Below are 18,188 nucleotides of genomic sequence, written 5' to 3' on the forward strand. Positions count from 1 at the left end.
CTCCAAAAACAAGTAATAATAAATAAATAAATAGCAAAGAGCATTGAAAATAGCAGGCTTTACCAAGTGTATTCAAAGTCATGACTCCCCCTTCCCCAGCCCTCCCACTCCTCAACAGTCCAGTCCGAGTCATTAGGTGTGGCAATGTGAGTCAGGTGCCTGGTGCCGGGGAGTCCTGGCGGCTCACTGCACTCCTAATGGTTAGAGCCCAGGCAAGGGGAGGAGGGCATACACATGGAGGTGTGGGGCTGGAGCCCAAGCTAGATGAGGGGGACATTCATAGGCAGAGTTGGCCCAGCAGGGACATTCAGGGTATCCAGGAGTGGGGACAATAACATCTGAGTGGGAAAGGAGGGCAACTGTGCAAGGGAGAGAGTGTGGCAGCAGAAATGAGATTGGTCACACGCAGGGAGACTGACCAAGTGAGTATAAATATGAGGGACGATGGGAGACAGATTCTCACTGAGAGAGAAAGGAGGTGCAAACATGCACTGGGAGGAAGTGGAATGAAGTCTGTGGAACTGGAGGTATCGAGAAGAACACAGTTTCCAAGATGGACAGATACAGAAATAATACAGGTATGAATGTGTGTATTTGTGCACACACATACTACACTACATACATCCCCCCGAACTGTCCGCTGAGGAGGCCCAGGAGCAGTGACACCCCAGCAGCCAGACACATATACCTACATATATCCCCCCGAACTGTCCGCTGAGGAGGCCCAGGAGCAGTGACACCCCAGCAGCAAGGAGACTGCTGGGGCTCAGACACTGGTTTCTAAATACTATCCTTCACTAAAAGGAATTAGGACTTCATGGAGAAAGGGCTGATCCAGGACAAGACAGGTCATGCATCCAGGAAAGATGAAGGGAGGGCTCCAAAAAGGATGGAGAATAGGTAAAAAGGACATGCACTGGCCTGAAGAAGCTCCCAATGGCCAACCAGGTAAGAGCAGCAGATTACCACCCACTGATGTAAATAAATGAATAAACTGAAAGCTTGATCAAAAACGAGATGTCCAGTCTCAAAGTTTCTCCCAAAAAAATTATTATCAACTACAAATAGGGAAAAGAGTAACACTACAGCATGAAACCTGGCAGGCACCCCGTTAATCAAGAGACCAAAGTGCGCGTAGCCAGAGGGGGGACGGGGTAAAATCGTGGTTGCCTTGGTGGGATGAAATGAGAAAAGTCAGGTCATGCCTGAAGATCCCTGCCAAGGATGGAAATCTTGGACTTCTTCACGAGAAAGATGATAATAAACCCAATGTGAGGGGCATTCCACTGACTTGTAATCTTCCAAAGCCTCAAAGTCATGAAAGTGAAGGAAAGGCTGAGGAATGGATCCAGACTGAAGGGCAGAGGTGTGTGATTCTGAACTGGATTATTTCAAGCAAGGACATTAATGTGACAACTGGTAAAAGCTAAACGGGGCCTGCAGATTAAATGCCAATCAATTATCAAGGCTAATTTCCTTCCTAATTAACTGTGGTTACCTGGGTGGAATGTCCCCATCTTGGTAGGAAACAAGTACCACAGTGTAAAGAGTCTCATCAGGTTGTCAACTTACTGTTCAATCAGTTTAGAAAAAAAAACGTTGGTATTGTACTTCCAACTTTGCTACCACTTTGAGGCTGTTTTAATTATTTTTTTGGCTGTTTTTTTTTTTTTTTTTTTTTTTTTTGGAGATAGGGTTTTGCTGTGTTGGCCAGAATGGTCTTGAACTCCTGGTATCTCAAGCGATCCCTCTGCCTCAGCCTTGCAAAGTGTGTGAGCCACCATGCCCGGCTGTTTTTTATTTTTTATTTTAATTAAAACGAGAGGACAAATGCAGCGGCTCATGCCTATAATCTTAGCACGCTGAGAGGCTGACATAGGAGGATCCCTTAAGCCCAGGAGCACAAGACCAGCCTGGGCAACACAGTAAGACCTCGTCTCTACAAAAAACAATGAATGAAATGAGCCAGATGTGGCGGTACACCGGTAGTCCCAGCTACTCAAGAGGCTGAGGTGGGAGGATCACTTGAGGGTGGGAGGTGAAGGACAGAGCAAGGCCTTTTCTCAAAAAAAGTAAAAATGGCAGGGTATGGTGGCTCACACCTACAATCCTAGCACTTTGGCATCACTTGAGCTGGAGTTTAAGACCAGCCTGGGCAACACAGTGAGACCCTGTCTCTATGAAAAAAATACTTTAAAAAAAGAAGAAATATAAAAATGAAAAAGAAATGCCCACTTAGGACTTTTCAGAAACCCAGCCACTGAACTCAATGAAGTACAAATACATAGGACAGCCAAGGGCCCTTGGTACCTGGTAGTCAGGGCCTGGTGTCCAGCCATGAAGCTTCCTGGACGGTGGCTGAGGGTCTGGCGCCTTTCGGACGACACGGGACGCACCCACTGCTTCAGCCCAGTCCTTCCCTTCCTCTTGAGTCCGCTTAGCGTCCGCACTGTCTGCAGAGCTCATTGACAACTGCCGCTGCCTCCTAGGGTCCCAACTGTTCCTAGGACAAACCACATTTGATGTTAATTTTTGCAGTCAGGCCAAGCATGTCTGATGTCACTGGTCAGAGGCCTTGGGAATTCCAAAGTCAGTTGTCCATATCATTTCCTTCATTAGAATGGACCACCACTCCCACCACTTCCATGTGAATTCCACAATTCAGCACCACCATTTATCAAGTCACTCTCATAAACAGAGCCCCAGGTAGGATGTGTCACACTATTTCACTGATACAAAAAAAGTCCTCATGACCCTCACTTTAAAGCAAGCTTGTCCAACCACATGTGGCCCAGGACGGCCCTGGGCTTTGGATACAGTGCACCACAAATTCGTAAACTTTCTTAAAACATTACAAGAGGGCCTGGGCGCAGTGGCTCACGCCTCTAATCCTAGCACTTTGGGAGGCTGAGGTGGGCCGATCACTTGAGGTCAGGAGTTCCAGGCCAGGCAGGCCAACATGGTTAAACCAAGTCTCTACCAAAAATACAACAATTAGCCAGGTGTGGTAGCAGGCACCTGTAATCCCAGCTACTCGAGGCTGAAGTGGGAGAAGTGCTTGAACCCCGGAGGTGAAGGTTGCAGTGAGCCAAAATCGCGGCACTACACTCCAGCCTGGGCAACAGAGCAAGATCCCAACCCAAAGAGAAAATAATAAAAACACATTATGAGGTATTTTTTCGTGACTTTTTCTTTTTAGCTTATCAGCTATCGTTAGTGTTAGTGTATTTTATGTGTGCCAAGACACACTCTTCCAGTGTGGCCCAGGGAAGCCAAAAGATTGGACACCCTTGCTTTAGAAAGTCAGTAGCTGAGTCTCATCAAGGTTAAGGGGGCACCCCTCACAAGGAGGAGCTCACAGATTTGAACCAGGACTCCCAGGTCCGTGTCAGTCTTCTTTTGGTACTGCTCCCTCCCTATGCTCTGCACAAGCCAGTTGCTCAATAAATGCCCCTCAAAAGAACATAAGATGATAATAAACAGTGCCACAATAAAAAGAGCAAGAGGAGACAGGCAGAGCCCATGCAGCACGGAAAAGGAAGAGGCATTCCAAACAGAGCTGCAGGGGCAGCTGGACAAGAAGGGAGATGGGTGCCGTGCTTATCTGGATGCCTCACAGTGGAAGCAATGGGACTGGGGCAAAGCACTGACAAGGGCCCGATAATACCGCAGATCACAGAAAAGCCGGAATCAGGGATGGCGTACGCGTGGGTCCGTATGTCTCCCCACACACATGTACATGGGGAGGGAGGGAAGACGAGGCAGGTAACACGGCTTAGGAGATTACAGAGGGGACAACGGTGATTCTGACCTGATTTTGTGAGAAATGGAGACCACAGTAAAGCTGTTGACCTGTCTAAAAGACCTGTGTTTTTAGAAGATGACTATGGACAGGGTATGAAGGATGGGCCACAGAGGACAGGCTGAAAGGAAGGAGATGAACTGGTGGACCCATGGATGGTCTGGAAAAGGAGGAGGTCCCAGTGGCCCCAGAGAAAATGAAAAGAGGAGACAGAGTCAGGGCAAGTTTTGGGAGCCAATTGTGTATGAGGAAATAAAGATGCCAAATAAGACATGGACGCTTGCACTAAGTCTCTACCAGGTCACCAACCAGCTCAGGGAACACAAGAAAAAGAGCAGGTTTCAGGAGGAGGTCGTTCGGGCACTCTGATTTTGAAATGCCCTTGGTCAAAGCCAGGGGCAAAACTGCTTCCAAAACCAACGTCCAATTCCTTCAGGGGAATATTCGGTTCCCATCGCCTCAAAGAGACAAGGAACAGAGTGTCCTACTGCTCTAATCAGGCTCTAGGAGTTTATGTCTTTGCCTTTGATTTAAATTCTTGATCACAGCTCCTTCTGAGCTTAGTGTTCCAGGAACTGACCCCATAGGTACGTCCCGACTGCATCCAAAGCTTCAGCTGAAATCAAACAGCATGAAAGGACATTACAGAATTTCATTTTTTGTGTGTCATCAGAAAAAGAGTAGCAAAGATGATTACCAACTCCTTCCAGGAGATGGGAACTTATTTTAGGAGCTTTTAAATAAAGGATGAAATAACAGAAAAAGATGACTCACAGATTTGACTAAACAAATATTCAGTTATTGACAAGAAAACAAAGAGAAAAATATTTGCAAGACAACAGCAAAGCATTAACATCTAAACAATATAAAACATCACATTTTAAAGGAAAGCAGTAAAAAAATGTGAAGGAAACAGGCATTATACAAAGGAAACAAAGAAAAAATTCTTACTTGCTAGTACTCAAAAAATACAAATTATAACAATCATTTATTAATTTTTTGAGACAGGCCTTGCTCTGTCACCCAGGCTGGAGTGCAGTGGTGCAATCATGGCTCACTGCAGCCTCGACCTTCTGGACTCCAGTAGTCCTCCCACCTCAGCCTTCTGAGTAGCTGGGACTACAGGTGCACACCATGCCTGGCTAATTGTGGGTTATTTTTTTGTTTTGTTTTGTTTTGTTTTTGAGACAGAGTCTCACTCTGTCACCCAGGCTGGAGCGCAGTGGTATGATCTCAGCTCACTGCAAGCTCCGCCTCCCGGGTTCATACCATTCTCCTGCCTCGGCCTCCAGAGTAGCTGAGACTACAGGCGCCCGCCACCACGCCCGGCTAGTTTTTTGTATTTTTAGTGGAGACAGGGTTTCACTGTGTTAGCCAGGATGGTCTCGATCTCCTGACCTCGTGATCCGCCCGCCTTGGCCTCCCAAAGTGCTGGGATTACAGGCGTGAGCCACCACGCCCGGCCATTGTGGGGTATTATTTTAAAAGTACTAGCAAATGCTACTAACATTATAAAAACTGGAGGGATGACAGTACAATGCAGTATTTTCTAAAGGAAATTAAGTAAAACTAAACTAGTCTGAGGTAATGATCAAAAAAAGAGAGAGACAGAATTAACATGATCAAATAAATTCAGGAAAGCTGGCATGCATTCTGCTTCTTCACTTCCCCGGTGTACTTAATTTTTTTTTTTTTTTTGAGAGAGAGAGTTTTGCTCTGTCGCCCAGGCTGGAGTACAGTGGCGCAATCTTTGCTCACTGTAACCTCTGCCTCCTGGGTTCAAGTAATTCTCCTGCCTCAGCCACCCGAGTAGCTGGGATTACAGGCACATGCCACCACACCTGGTTAATTTTTGTACTTTTAATAGAGACGGGGTTTCACCATCTTGGGGAGGCTGGTCTCAAACTCCTGACCTCAAGAGATCCACCTGCCTCAGCCTCCCAAAGTGCTGCGATTACAGGCATGAGCCACCGTGCCCAGCCCCCAGTGTACTTTATCATGTTCAAGCCTCTGAGGAATTTAGAGTAAAGAAAGAAGTTGAGGCCGGGCACAGGGGATTGCTTGAGCCCAGGAGTTTGAGACCAAACCTGGGTAACGTGGCAAAACCCCATCTCTAGCAGAAATATAAAAATTAGCTGGGTATGGTGGCGTGCATCTGTGGTCCTAGCTATTCAGAAGGCTGAGGTGGGAGGGAGAATCGCTGAGGCCAGGAGATGGAGGTTGTAGTGAGCCAACATCACATCACGCCACCGCACTCCAGGCCGGGCGAGAGTGAGAGCCTGTCTCAAAAAAAAAAAAAAAAAAAAAAAAGTTGAACCCAGGGAGGTTTCCCAGACTTGCTTGGCCACAGAAGCCTTTTCAGGCACAACAGCCACAAGCAATCCATGAAGACGTGGTCTGCATAACACACTTGGGGACACACTGATGTGGTGGTGAAAAGGCCGACTATGCACAGGACACAGTCACACCTGCAAGCAAACTGTGGCTCCCCTCCTTCAAAGCCATCATCAGTAGCTGTCACCCCCAGAAGAAACTGGAAACAGCATCTGTCTGCCCATGCAGGTTGCTATGGAAACTGGGAAATGCTCTCGGCACATAGCAGCACCAAGCAGGGATGCACCCACGCTGATGGGGCACGGACGGGTCCTTACCACTTTGGCCTGCCGTCCTTCACAACTTCTTCCTCCTCTTCATCATCGCTGAACTTCAGTTTCTCAGAGTAGTCCACTTCTTCATGGAGGCCTACAACAGCAGAAGGGCCCAGGTAAAATGAGAAAGAATGAAAAGGCCAGTGGTGGCCGGGCGCGGTGGCTCATGCCTGTAATCCCAGCACTTTGGGAGGCTGAGGTCGGCGGATCATAAGGTCAGGAGTTTGAGACCAGCCTGACCAGCATGGTGAAACCCCACCTCTACTAGAAATACAAAATTAGCTGGGCGTGGTGGCACATGCCTGTAATCCTAGCTACTCAGGAGGCTGAGGCAGGAGAATAGCTTGAATGCAGGAGGCAGAGGTTGCAGTGAGCCGAGATCGTGCCATTGCACTCCAGCCTGGGCGACAGAGTGAGACTCCGTATCAAAAAAATAAAAAAGAAAAAGAAAAGGTCAGTGGTGCCCAGGCACCATTGGAGAGCTTCCCTCGGCCAGGAATCTTGCTATCCCAGCAGAGGAGCTGAGTCAATCACCTGGCTGCCTCCCCCTGTGACTGAAGGGCAGTTTTGGCTTCTGTAAGAGCAGGGCAGCTTGGTTAGACTAACCACCCCACAGGTAACAATTCTTAAATCTGAACAATAAATCTTTAAAATCTATTTCAAGGCCCAAGAGGGTGAACAAAGCAGGCAGAAACCAAGTAGCTGTCTACCCTTATAATACAGAAGCTTGACTTGGGAGATTTGTGAGTTACGACTTGCCCTAGGCACTGATCAGCCCAAGTGGCTGAGATGGCAGAAAGTATCCATCACTGAAGACTGTGTGAACAGAGTGTGGTAGGTCCACACAATGAAATTATTATTTGGTCATAAAAAAGAATGAATACAAACACATGCTGTAACACAGTTAACTGTGAAAACATTATACTAAGTGAAAGAAGCCAGACCAGAAAGGCCACATATTGATTCCATTGATAGGAAATGACCAGAATGTGCAAATCCATAGAGATGGAAAGTAGATTTATTTTTGCCACAGGATTAGCAGGTGGCAGAGAGCGCCTGCCAACAGGTATTGGGTTTCTTTTTTGAGTGATGGAAACATTCTGAAATTGATAGTCATGGTAGTTGTACAACCTCGTGAATATACTAAAACCCACTAAACCATAGACTTTAAAAGGTAAATTTTATGTTATATGACAATCATGTCAATAATATAATTATATTAAAATTATGTGAATCATATAATCATATAATTCACAGTGGCTCACACCTGTAATCCCAGCGCTTTGGGAGGTCGAGACAGGAAAATCACTTGAGGCCCGAATTTGAGACCAGCCTGGGCAACATGGCGAAACCATATCACTACTAAAAATACAGAAAATCAGCCAGCCATAGTGGTGCACACCTGTAGTCCCAGCTACTCTGGAGGCTGAGGTGAGAGAATCACCTAAGCCCAGGAAGTTGAGGTTGCAGTGAGCTGTGACTGTGCTAGTGCACTCCAGCTTGGGCGACACAGCAAGATCCTGCCTCAAACACAAGGCTAACTGAGCACCATGATGTATGCCTGCAGTCCTGGCTACACAGGAGACTAAGGCGGGAGGATTGCTTCAGCCCAGGAGTTTAAGACCAGCCTGGGCAACAGAGCAAGACCCCATCTCTAAAAAAAATAAATTAAGTTAAAATAAAAAAAAATTTAAAAGGTAACAACAAAAACTCAATCTAATTAAAAGGAAGAGTTAGGAACTGAAAAAGCAAGTTGCAATTACGTGCTGTCTACTAAATAATCACTTTAAATACAAACACAAAGGAGTTTAAAGGAAAAGAATGGAAAAAGATATTCCCTGGAAACAGTAAGTCAGAGCGATGGTATGAACACAGGACAAAAGAGACTGCAAGATAATAGACTACTAGAGATAAGGAGGGAAATGTGGAAACACACCAGAAAGGTATGGAAACTATCAATGTGTGTAAGCAGCTTCAAAATAAATGAAGCAGAAACCAACAGTATAAAAGGGAGAAAGAGATAAATGCATAATTAGAGTTTAACATCTCACTTTCCTTAACTGACAGAAGCAGACAAAAATATCAGTAAATAGGCCGGGCGCGGTGGCTCAAGCCTGTAATCCCAGCACTTTGGGAGGCCGAGACGGGCGGATCACGAGGTCAGGAGATCGAGACCATCCTGGCTAACACGGTGAAACCCCGTCTCTACTAAAAATACAAAAAACTAGCCGGACGAGGTGGCAGGCGCCTGTAGTCCCAGCTACTCGGGAGGCTGAGGCAGGAGAACGGCGTAAACCCAGGAGACGGAGCTTGCAGTGAGCTAAGATCCGGCCACTGCATTCCAGCCCAGCGACAGAGCGAGACTCCGTCTCAAAAAAAAAAAACAAAAAAAAACAAAAAAAAAAAACCATAAAATGCCTGAATAAATAGACATTCAGGACCTCTACATGAAACTCTAAAGACACTGCTGAGAGAAATGAAAGCCCTAAAAAAGAGATACACCAGATTCCTGAACCTAAAGATTCAAAATTAAGGGCCGGACATGGTGGCTCATACCTGTAATCCCAACACTTTGGAAGGCCACAAGGCGGGCTGATCACCTGAGGTCAGGAGTTCAAGACCAGCCTGGCCAACATGGTGAAACTTCATCTCTACTAAAAATATAACAGTTAGCTGGGCGAAGTGGCCCACATCTGTAATCCCAGCTACCTGGGAGACTGAGACATGAGAATCGCTTGAACCCAGGAAGCAGAGGCTGCAGTGAGCTGAGATAATGCCATTGCACTCCAGCCATATCAAAAAAAAAAAAAAAACACCACCAAGTTTCAAAGTTAAGATGTCAGGCAAGGTGCAGAGACTCACGCCTGTAATCCCAGCACTTTGGGAAGCTGAGGTAGGCAGATCACAAGGTCAGGAGTTCGAGACCAGCCTGGCCAACATGGTGAAACCCCGTCTCTACTAAAAATACAAAAATTAGCTAGGCGTGGTGGTGCGCGCCTGTAATTCCAGCCACTCAGGAGGCTGACGCAGAAGAATCACTTAACCTGGGAGGCGGAGGTTGCAATGAGCCGAGATCGTGCCACTGAACTCCAGCCTGGGTGACAGAGCAAGATTCTGTCTCGGAAAAAAAGACAGAACATTAAGATGTCACTTACCTCATTAGAGATTCAACACAAACCTAACCAAAATGCCCACAGGCTCTTTGTAAATACTGACAGGTTGATTCTAGATTTATGCAGAAACAAACAATCTTGGCAAAGAACAATGTAGGAAAACTTACACTACCGAAATTTAAGATTTACTATAAACCCACAGTGTGGTATTGGCATGAGGAACAAATAGATCAATGGAACAGTGTCCAGAAATAGACCAATGCTTTTACAGTCAATTGATTTTTGGCAAAGGTTCCAAAGCAATTTGATAGGGAAAGTCTTATCAACAAATGTTGTGGAGAACTGGCCATATGGGAAAACACAAACCTTGACTCCTATCTTATACCATATACAAAAATTAATCCAATGTGGATCAAAGACCTAAAATTAATAGTTAAAACTATAAAACATCTAGGAATATCTTTACCACCAAGGGAAAGCAAACATTTTTTTAAACAGGACACAAAAATAATAACCACAAAAAAACCCAAATTTATAAATTAAATTTCAAAAGTCAAACTTCTGCTCATCAAAACAGTGTTTAAAAAAAATTAAGACAAAGAATGCAATATGTAAATATATTTGCAAAATAAAAGTTGCAAAGGATTTGTATCCAGGGCTGGTATCCTACCACCCAATTTTTAAAAATTCAGACACCAAACAAAGGATAATATATTAGTTGTCAAATAGCACATAAAAGTGTGTTTATCATCATTAGTCATCAGCAAAATGCAAATTAAAAGCACAATGAGATACCACTAAACACCCACTAGAATGGCTAAAATTAAAAAGACAAACATGTTCAAGGCTACAGTAAGCTTTGATCACACCACTGCACTGCAACCTAGGAAACAAAGTAAGACCCTGTCTCTTCAAAAAAAAAAAAAAAGATGAACACCAAAATGTTAAGATCCAGACCTACCAAATTCTCACACTGCTGTTGGGAATGTAAAATGGCATAACCACCAGGGGAAAAGGTTTGGACAGGTCTTAAACACTTAATCCTATGCCTACCCTTTGACCCAACAATTCTAGATATTTAACCAAGAGAAACAGAAGTACGGTGTAGAGTGGGGCTTTTGAATGAATAAACAAATTACAGTATATTGATGCATTAGGACATATCTCAGCAACTAAAAGCAACTGACATATAAACAACACTGATGAATATGAAAACCATGTAAGAGTAAAAACTGTATGACTCCACTCATCTGAAGTCTGATAACTAGGCAAAACTCATCTAGGGTAAAGTGAATCAGAAGAGCAGCAGGCCCGTGAGCAGTCGCAGGGCAGAGCTCTGGAGAGGCAATGAGAAAGCCTGGGGTGGTGAGGGAAACGTTCTCTCTCTCTCTGGATATGGATGTGTATGATATACACGTATCCGTTTGTAAAACTGTACAGGTAAAATGTGACATGAATGCCTTTCACTATAATTAAAATCTACCTGAAAATAAATAAAAAGAACTACGAAAGAAAATAATCAGGTTGGGGGATAGGGAGTGGATAGGGATAAAGGATTAAGAGTGGCAGAACAAGCCGGGTTTGTGGCACCCACGTGTAGTTCCAGCTACTCCAGAGGCTGAGGCAGGAGGAAGAGTTTGAGGGTGCAGTTCACCATGATGGACTCTGCAAACAGCCACTCCACTCCAGAACGGGAAACACAGCCAGACCCCTTCTCTACCCTTTTTTTTTTTCTTTTTGAGACGGTGTCTCGCTCTGTCACCCAGGCTGGAGTGCAGTGGCACGATCTCAGCTCACTGCAACATCTGCTTCCTGGGTTCAAGTGATTCTCCTGCCTCAGCCTCCTGAGTAGCTGGGACTACAGGTGTGCGCCACCACACCTGGCTGATTTTTGTATTTTTAGTAGAGACGGGGTTTCACCATGTTAGCCAGGATGGTCTCGATCTCCTGACCTCGTGATCTGCCCACCTCAGCCTCCCAAAGGGATTACGGGCGTGAGCCACCGTGCCCAGCCTTCCTTTTTATTTTTTTTACTGCTCCTTGCAAAGCAGGGCTAATCCATAGGTAGTATGCCCAGAGTAGCTGAGACCCTGTCTCTTGGAAAAAAATTAAATTGAACAAAAACTGAATGGCAGAACATTGGTACTTATTGAACCTGAGTGATCAGTGGTTGGGAGCTATTATTTTCTTTTGTGTTTAAATTTTGCAGCATCAATAATTTTTTAAAAGTTAACAACAAAACTGTAAGATCAAGACTAAAAACCAAAAGAAGCTAATGGCTTGGCTAGGAAGGAACTGCTAGTCGGGGAGTAAATGAGGAAGGAGGGCATCGGGGCTGCTTCCTTGTCCTGCTCTTAGTCCCTATCTTGCCAAGGGAAAATACACGGTGGCGCCAGGGGATTTCCATCCCTGGTAAGCACAGATGAACTTTGGTCCTGCCCGTCTAAACCACCCGTGCTTCTCTGCCCACCTGCCCAGCCATCATCAGCATCGGCGTCCAGATCGTCAAGGCCCTTCAGGTTTTCTGCATTGATAATGGTGGGCCGTGGTGCCCGCTCCACCAGCTGCCTTAGCGGGCGGAGTGGGCGAGACACTCCCAGCCTGTTTTCTTTTCTGATAAAAGAGAAAAGTAAAGATGATGGAATCATGTCCAGTATACACACGGAAGCAAAATCAAATACCTCTCCAAAAACAAGTTTCACACTGCAAAGGTTCATGTTTAATATTTCTATCAGTTCCTTTAAAAGAAATATATAATGAGCAAACAAGTACATCCCAGAAAGAAGTCTGCTTTGTCCTGCAGTTTTACATGCTGGTCGCTAAGGCCTAGGGCAGCAGCAACACGCACGTGCCAGAACTTCAACTCTACCAGGCACCTGACATCATGACTCAATCTCTCAATCAGCTCCAAATTCCAGCCACCGTCCCACACACCCTGCCACGCTGAGCTGGTAAAGTTCTCTGCCGTGTCCAGGAGACTCAGCACTTCTATTCATCATCCCCTCATCCTGACCAGAATCACCACCAGACTCATCTCTACACACGTGACTGTAACGCGATGGACTCACCCGTCTTGGTCATTCATCTGGAACTGTCTAAAAGGAACTCGAGGTTCAAGGCGGAGCTGAGGAAGGGGAAAAGAGCCTCGTTCCACTGTACCCTGGTTTTCTGATGACTTTGGCGAACACATCTGAAACATAACATCGATGAACAGGATTTGCTGGTAATGGCCCAAATTGCAATTTCCACTTAAATCAGAATGTGTTTTGTAAAGTGGAAAATGGGAAAAAGAAACAGGAAAGTCTTGGGGTTTCCTAATTAATCCTACCGCCATCTCCCCCATTTCATTCCTGCGTCAGTAAGTAGACCTGGGGACCTATGTCAGGGCAAACCTGCCTCTCCTATTTCTAAAGAACCAAAGCCTAAAATGATATCCGCATCACCAGGGAAAGAAGCCAGAGGCCCTGAAGATTTAAAAAGCAGGGAGAGAAAATGCAAAACCAGTGGAAGCCTCAGAAGTAGGGTAACAGGGCCAAGAGGAGACCCCAAGGGGGACATTCAACCACTTGACCTATCTGCTGGACACAATCCAACTTGATGGGGGGAAAAAAAGTACACTCTGAAGACTTACAAAAGCAGGAAGCATATCATGGTATGTAGGTGGGTGGTATACATTTCCCATGAACTGTGAAGCCCCTTTTCGGACAGGCTGAGCCGGGCGGAGAGAGGGGTCCTTAGAATCGCTGGTACATGCCGAGGAGGGGGCTCCATCTCCCGTACTCGAGTTCCTGCTGCCCAGCTCAGTTGGGGAGGTGCTCAGAGACGTGGCAGAAATTATGTGTCGCCCACCGCCCTCCCTCCAGCTTGTCACATCTGGAAATTGAAAGGGGGCAAAAGGGGAGAGGGAAGAGGAGGGGGAAGGAGGGATCGTATGAGGTTCTGAAGGTCAAGGGACCCCCTCCTTCAACAAAAAAATAAAATGAAAAACAAAAAACACCAAAAGTGAAGAACTGTTAAATCTGTCAGGGAAGGTTGGAGCAGACCCTTGGCCAATGGGGATGAACTTGCTGAGGGAAGTCTGACTGTGAAATATAAAATGAGATCTACTCAGAGAAAAGGCTTCATCAGTGAGTAACAATCGCCACCCTTCCCCCTAGTCTTCAACCCAGAGATAGGAAGACGGCCCTGATGAAAACAGCTTTGGGTCATTCCTTCAACGAATGCTGACCAGCCCACTTAGGGTCAGCACTGGACTACACATTAAAACAGGAGTGAGTTCCAGGCACGGTAGTTTCAGGCTTTGATTAGCAGTGGCACCTTTTAATAAAGATCCCCCAGCCCACAAGACAGGCAAAGTGCAGCCGCTGTCCTTCCAGTGGAGGTGTGGGGCACTTCTGTAGCTCACAGGCAGAAACCTGCCGACCTGTCTTTTTTAAATGATGCTTTCTATTGCCAAATGTAATAAGATCCGGTGGAAATTATTAGAGGCCAACAAAAAAATCAAATGAGAAAACAGATCCCTGTTTTCAGTCACCTTTTGGTTAGAAGCTGAAGCACAACGGTCTCTGAGTTACACAACCCTTAAGGGAAAGAGACCCAGGACATGTCTGACCCCAGTTCTTCAACCCCTTTGCTGTGAGATTTGGGGCAAGGCGAGGTCACCCCGTCCATATTTCCTCGTCTTCTCCAATGAGGAGATGAAACTGACGCTTAGAACCTTCTTCTATGTCCACATTTTTATAGTCCCACAAAGCAGCTCATCTTAATTAATCCCAGAAAGATATAATTCATGTCCCCTAAAATGAAGCAAACAGGCTGGGTGCGGAGGCTCACGCCTGTAATCCCAGCACTTTGGGAGGCCGAGGCAGGTGGATAACAAGGTCAGGAGATTGAGACCATCCTGGCTAACACGGTGAAACCCCGTCTCTACTAAAAATACAAAAAGTTAGTCAGGCATGGTGGCGGGCGCCTGTGTCCCAGCCCAGCTACTCAGGAGACTGAGGCAGGAGAATTGGTTGAACCTGGGAGGCAGAGGTTGCAGTGAGCCAAGATCGCACCACTGCACTCCAGCCTGGGTGACAGAGCAAGACTTTGTCTCAAAATAAATAAATAAAAAAAAAGGCCAGGCATGGTGACTCACGCCTGTAATCCCAGCACTTTGGGAGGCTGAGACGGGCGGATCACCAGAGGTCAGGAGTTCAAGACCAGCCTGGCCAATATGGAGAAACTCCGCCTCTACTGAAAATACAAAATTAGCCGGGCATGGTGGCGCATTCCTGTAATCCCAGCTACTAGGGAGGCTGAGGCAGGAGAATCATTTGAACCCGTGAGGCGGAGGTTGTGGTGAGCCGAGATCGTACCATTGCACTCCACTCTGGACAACAAGAGTGAAACTCCGTCTCAAAAGAATAAAACCAAAAAAAAAAAAACCACGAAGCAAAATAAACCAGTCCTGTGTGGGTCACTGGAAAGCCAGTGAGTGCTGGTTTAAGTAAGACACATCCACAGTGATCACTGACTTATAGGACATCACTTCTGACTTGGATGGGAGAGGCCTCAAGACAAGCAAACAAAAGGCCCTCACGTTTCAAGATCTGATCAAGTCTCCTGGACTACATGAGCCACTTCAAAATTCCTGAGTAGAACATGTGGAAAATCGCATTCCTAAACACCACCTTAACCTCCAGCCACCCTCGGCTTCCAAGGAGAAATTTCCAGCAAGAAGTGCTACACAATCCAGCTCCTTCCCTGGCCAACCTAAGATAAGGGAGCAGTAGAGAGCAGTGCCGGCTGATTTAAGTCACAATCCCCAAAGGAATGGGTTAAAAATACAGGTCCTAACTGGGCTGGGGGAGGGGAGGACTGGAAATCACTCATTCACCAGCTCCCCAGTGATTCCGACTAGGATTGGGAGCTTTAGAAAACAAGCTCTTGAACTGGGGACCTAAGTTAATTGGTCCTTTGTCCATTCTTGCCACAGCCACCAGGCACAACAAAACTAACAACTGGATGACAGAGGGGGAGGGGACAGGCCTGGCCCAACCCAAGAGACAAAAAAGGCACAATGCCCAATGGTCTAGGCAGCACGTCCAATGGACGCACAGATCGGGTACGAGCCAAAGAGCCACGTTTCCAGCTTGAACCGGAGACCCCAGTGACATCAGCACCCTTCTAGGAGCACAGAGAGACGAGGGGAGGAAGTTCTGTGACTCCATCGAGTGCCCAGAGGCTGCAGTCACTTACTCTGAGGGCGGAGGCTTGGTCCTGGCCCATACGACAGATCTAAGACGCCCTTTTCTTTGCCAGCCTTGTCCTGCCCTCCAGCTGCTTTCAGCGTCGGAAATTCCTCGGGAGAGAAGGATAACAGTCGGCTTGAGCCCCTTAAACCTGTCAAGAAGACGGGGTAGACATGGAGGAAGTGAGATGGAGTCAACAGTCGTCTGCTTCCCAGCTCCACACCTTGAAAGCCATGTTGCCTGCAAGTGGGCTTTCTGAGGGAGCCTTGTCACAAGGGTGCCCTGTGCTGGCAGATGCCACCAGGGGGGCGCTGAGGGTGGCAAGGGAGGCTGCTGCTGACATCATGATGCCCCTTCCCAGCTGGCCTGCAGCATCATGATGCCCCTTCCCAGCTGGCCTGCAGGGACCAGTGCCTGCTTACAAAGGGAATGGGGTAAGATATCACAGCAACTCCAGGCCATAGCCTGCCCCAGCAGGGAAGGTTCTGCGGACTGCCTGGGGCCACAGACAAATCAGCCCAGGGGAGGCCGAGAAGGCAACTGCTTTCCTGTGGAGGCAACATCTACAGAGAGTGCTGCCATCCCTGCCCCAGGCGACCCCAAAAGGATTAAGATGCTGCTTCTGCCAGACACAGTGGCTCACACCTGTAATCCTAGCACTTTGGGAGGCCGAGGTGGGTGGATCACTTGAGCTCAGGAGTTCAAGACCAGCCTAGGCAACATGGCAAAACCCTGTCTCTACCAAAAATCACAAAAAATTAGCTTGGTGCCAGGCGCCTGTAGTCCCAACTACTCAGGAGGCTGAGGTAGGAGGATCGCTTGACCCCAGGAGGTGGAGGTTGCAGTGGGCCGAGATCGCGCCACCGCACTCCAGCCTGGGTGACAAAGTGAGACCCTCTCTCTAAAAATAATAAAATAGGCCGGGTGTGGTGGCTCATGCCTGTAATCCCAGCACTTTGGGAGACCGAGGCAGGCGGATCACGAGGTCAGGAGATTGAGACCATTCTGGCTAACATGGTGAAACCCCGTCTCTACTAAAAATTTAAAAAAAAATTAGCTAGGCGTGGTGGCAGGTGCCTGTAGTCCCAGCTACTTGGGAGGTTGAGGCAGGAGAATGCTGTGAACCCAGGAGGTTGGAGTTTGCAGTGAGCCACTGCACTCCAGCCTGGGCAACAGAGTGAGACTCCATCTCAAAGAAATAAAATAAAATAAAATAAAATAAAATAAAATAAAATAAAATAAAATAAAATAACACCTGCTGGTAAGATCAGGTGGAAATTAGATGTACAGACATGAGTACCTCCTCATTCACCTGTCCTTCTGCATTTTCTACTAAGTTCCTTGAGCCCTACAAGGCTAAACATTCCACTCTTATAATCCTGGGAACAGTTTAGTTCTTCATTCTTTCATTCATTCCTTGACATTACAACCTGCTTTAGAGAAGAAGACTTTCCTAATGTTGTTCCCTTACACACAGAACTTAGCAGAGGTTCTGCCACCATTTTCAGAAGAACAGATTAAAAATGGCACATGTCTTCTGATCTGGAATACGCAGCACACTCCAGATAGGAGAAATCTAGGAACAGTGGCGACACCACACAACAAATGGCCCCCCGTGGAATGCCTTGTTCCCTATACAGCTAAACCCCAGCCTTCCCCTAAGTAGTTTAAATTATTCTTAGCACCACTGATCCATAGACCTGTTCACTAAAGCTGACTGTGCCGGCAAGGCGCGGCTGGATCACCACACAGGCATGTGGCAGCAATTTGCTCAAATAAACCTGACAGGGTGAGACTGGACACCATTCACCAATGGTCAGCCAGAGATGGCCTCCAAGCGTCAAGAAGGAGCTCCGGGGCACTGTGAAGGGGGCTCTGACTCAGTCGCTTCATTATGGTAGAAGGTCACAGGCAAGAATCAAATAAAAACTCTCATTTTTAAAATACAGGATGACCAGCCTGGACAACATGATGAAATCCTATCACTACAAAAATCACAAAAATTAGCCAGGCATGGTGGTGTGTGCCTGTAGTCCCAGCTACTTGGGAGGCTGAGGTGGGAGGACTGCTTGAGCCCAGGAGACTGAGGCTATAGTGAGCCAAAATTGCGCTACTGCACTCCAGCCCCCATGGGCAACAGAACGAAACCCTGCCTCAAAAAAAAAAAAAAAAACAAACAAAAACAAAAACAAAATATGGTAGATTTGAAATTAGGAAAAAAACCAGCATCTGTCCAATATTGCTGTTCCATCTCCTCCTTCTGCTTCAAGAATCATGAAGATATTATTGTAAGCATGAATTAACCTTAATAAGGATAAAGGGTAGGAAAAAAGTCTCACAGCAAAATACCAGTATTCATAAGGTGTCAATGCTTTATGATGTTCACCTG

At 46.5% G+C, this 18,188-nt stretch overlaps 1 protein-coding gene across 3 annotated transcripts in view; it reads right to left on the reverse strand.

The window, feature by feature from the left end:
• Positions 1-18,188, reverse strand: part of PRRC2B (proline rich coiled-coil 2B) — a 107,393-nt gene that overhangs the window by 38,771 nt on the left and 50,434 nt on the right. For all 3 annotated transcript variants that reach the window (XM_025359683.1, XM_025359684.1, XM_025359682.1), the window contains exons 6-11: positions 15,807-15,950; positions 13,195-13,436; positions 12,632-12,753; positions 12,034-12,176; positions 6,454-6,544; positions 2,311-2,503 (exon numbers count right to left, since the gene is read on the reverse strand). In XM_025359683.1, coding sequence (XP_025215468.1) covers positions 2,311-2,503; positions 6,454-6,544; positions 12,034-12,176; positions 12,632-12,753; positions 13,195-13,436; positions 15,807-15,950 — 935 coding nt within the window. The remainder of the gene's footprint in view (positions 1-2,310; positions 2,504-6,453; positions 6,545-12,033; positions 12,177-12,631; positions 12,754-13,194; positions 13,437-15,806; positions 15,951-18,188) is intronic.

The sequence above is a fragment of the Theropithecus gelada genome, chromosome 15 (genome assembly GCF_003255815.1).
Source record: "Theropithecus gelada isolate Dixy chromosome 15, Tgel_1.0, whole genome shotgun sequence".
Lineage (NCBI taxonomy): Eukaryota > Metazoa > Chordata > Mammalia > Primates > Cercopithecidae > Theropithecus > Theropithecus gelada.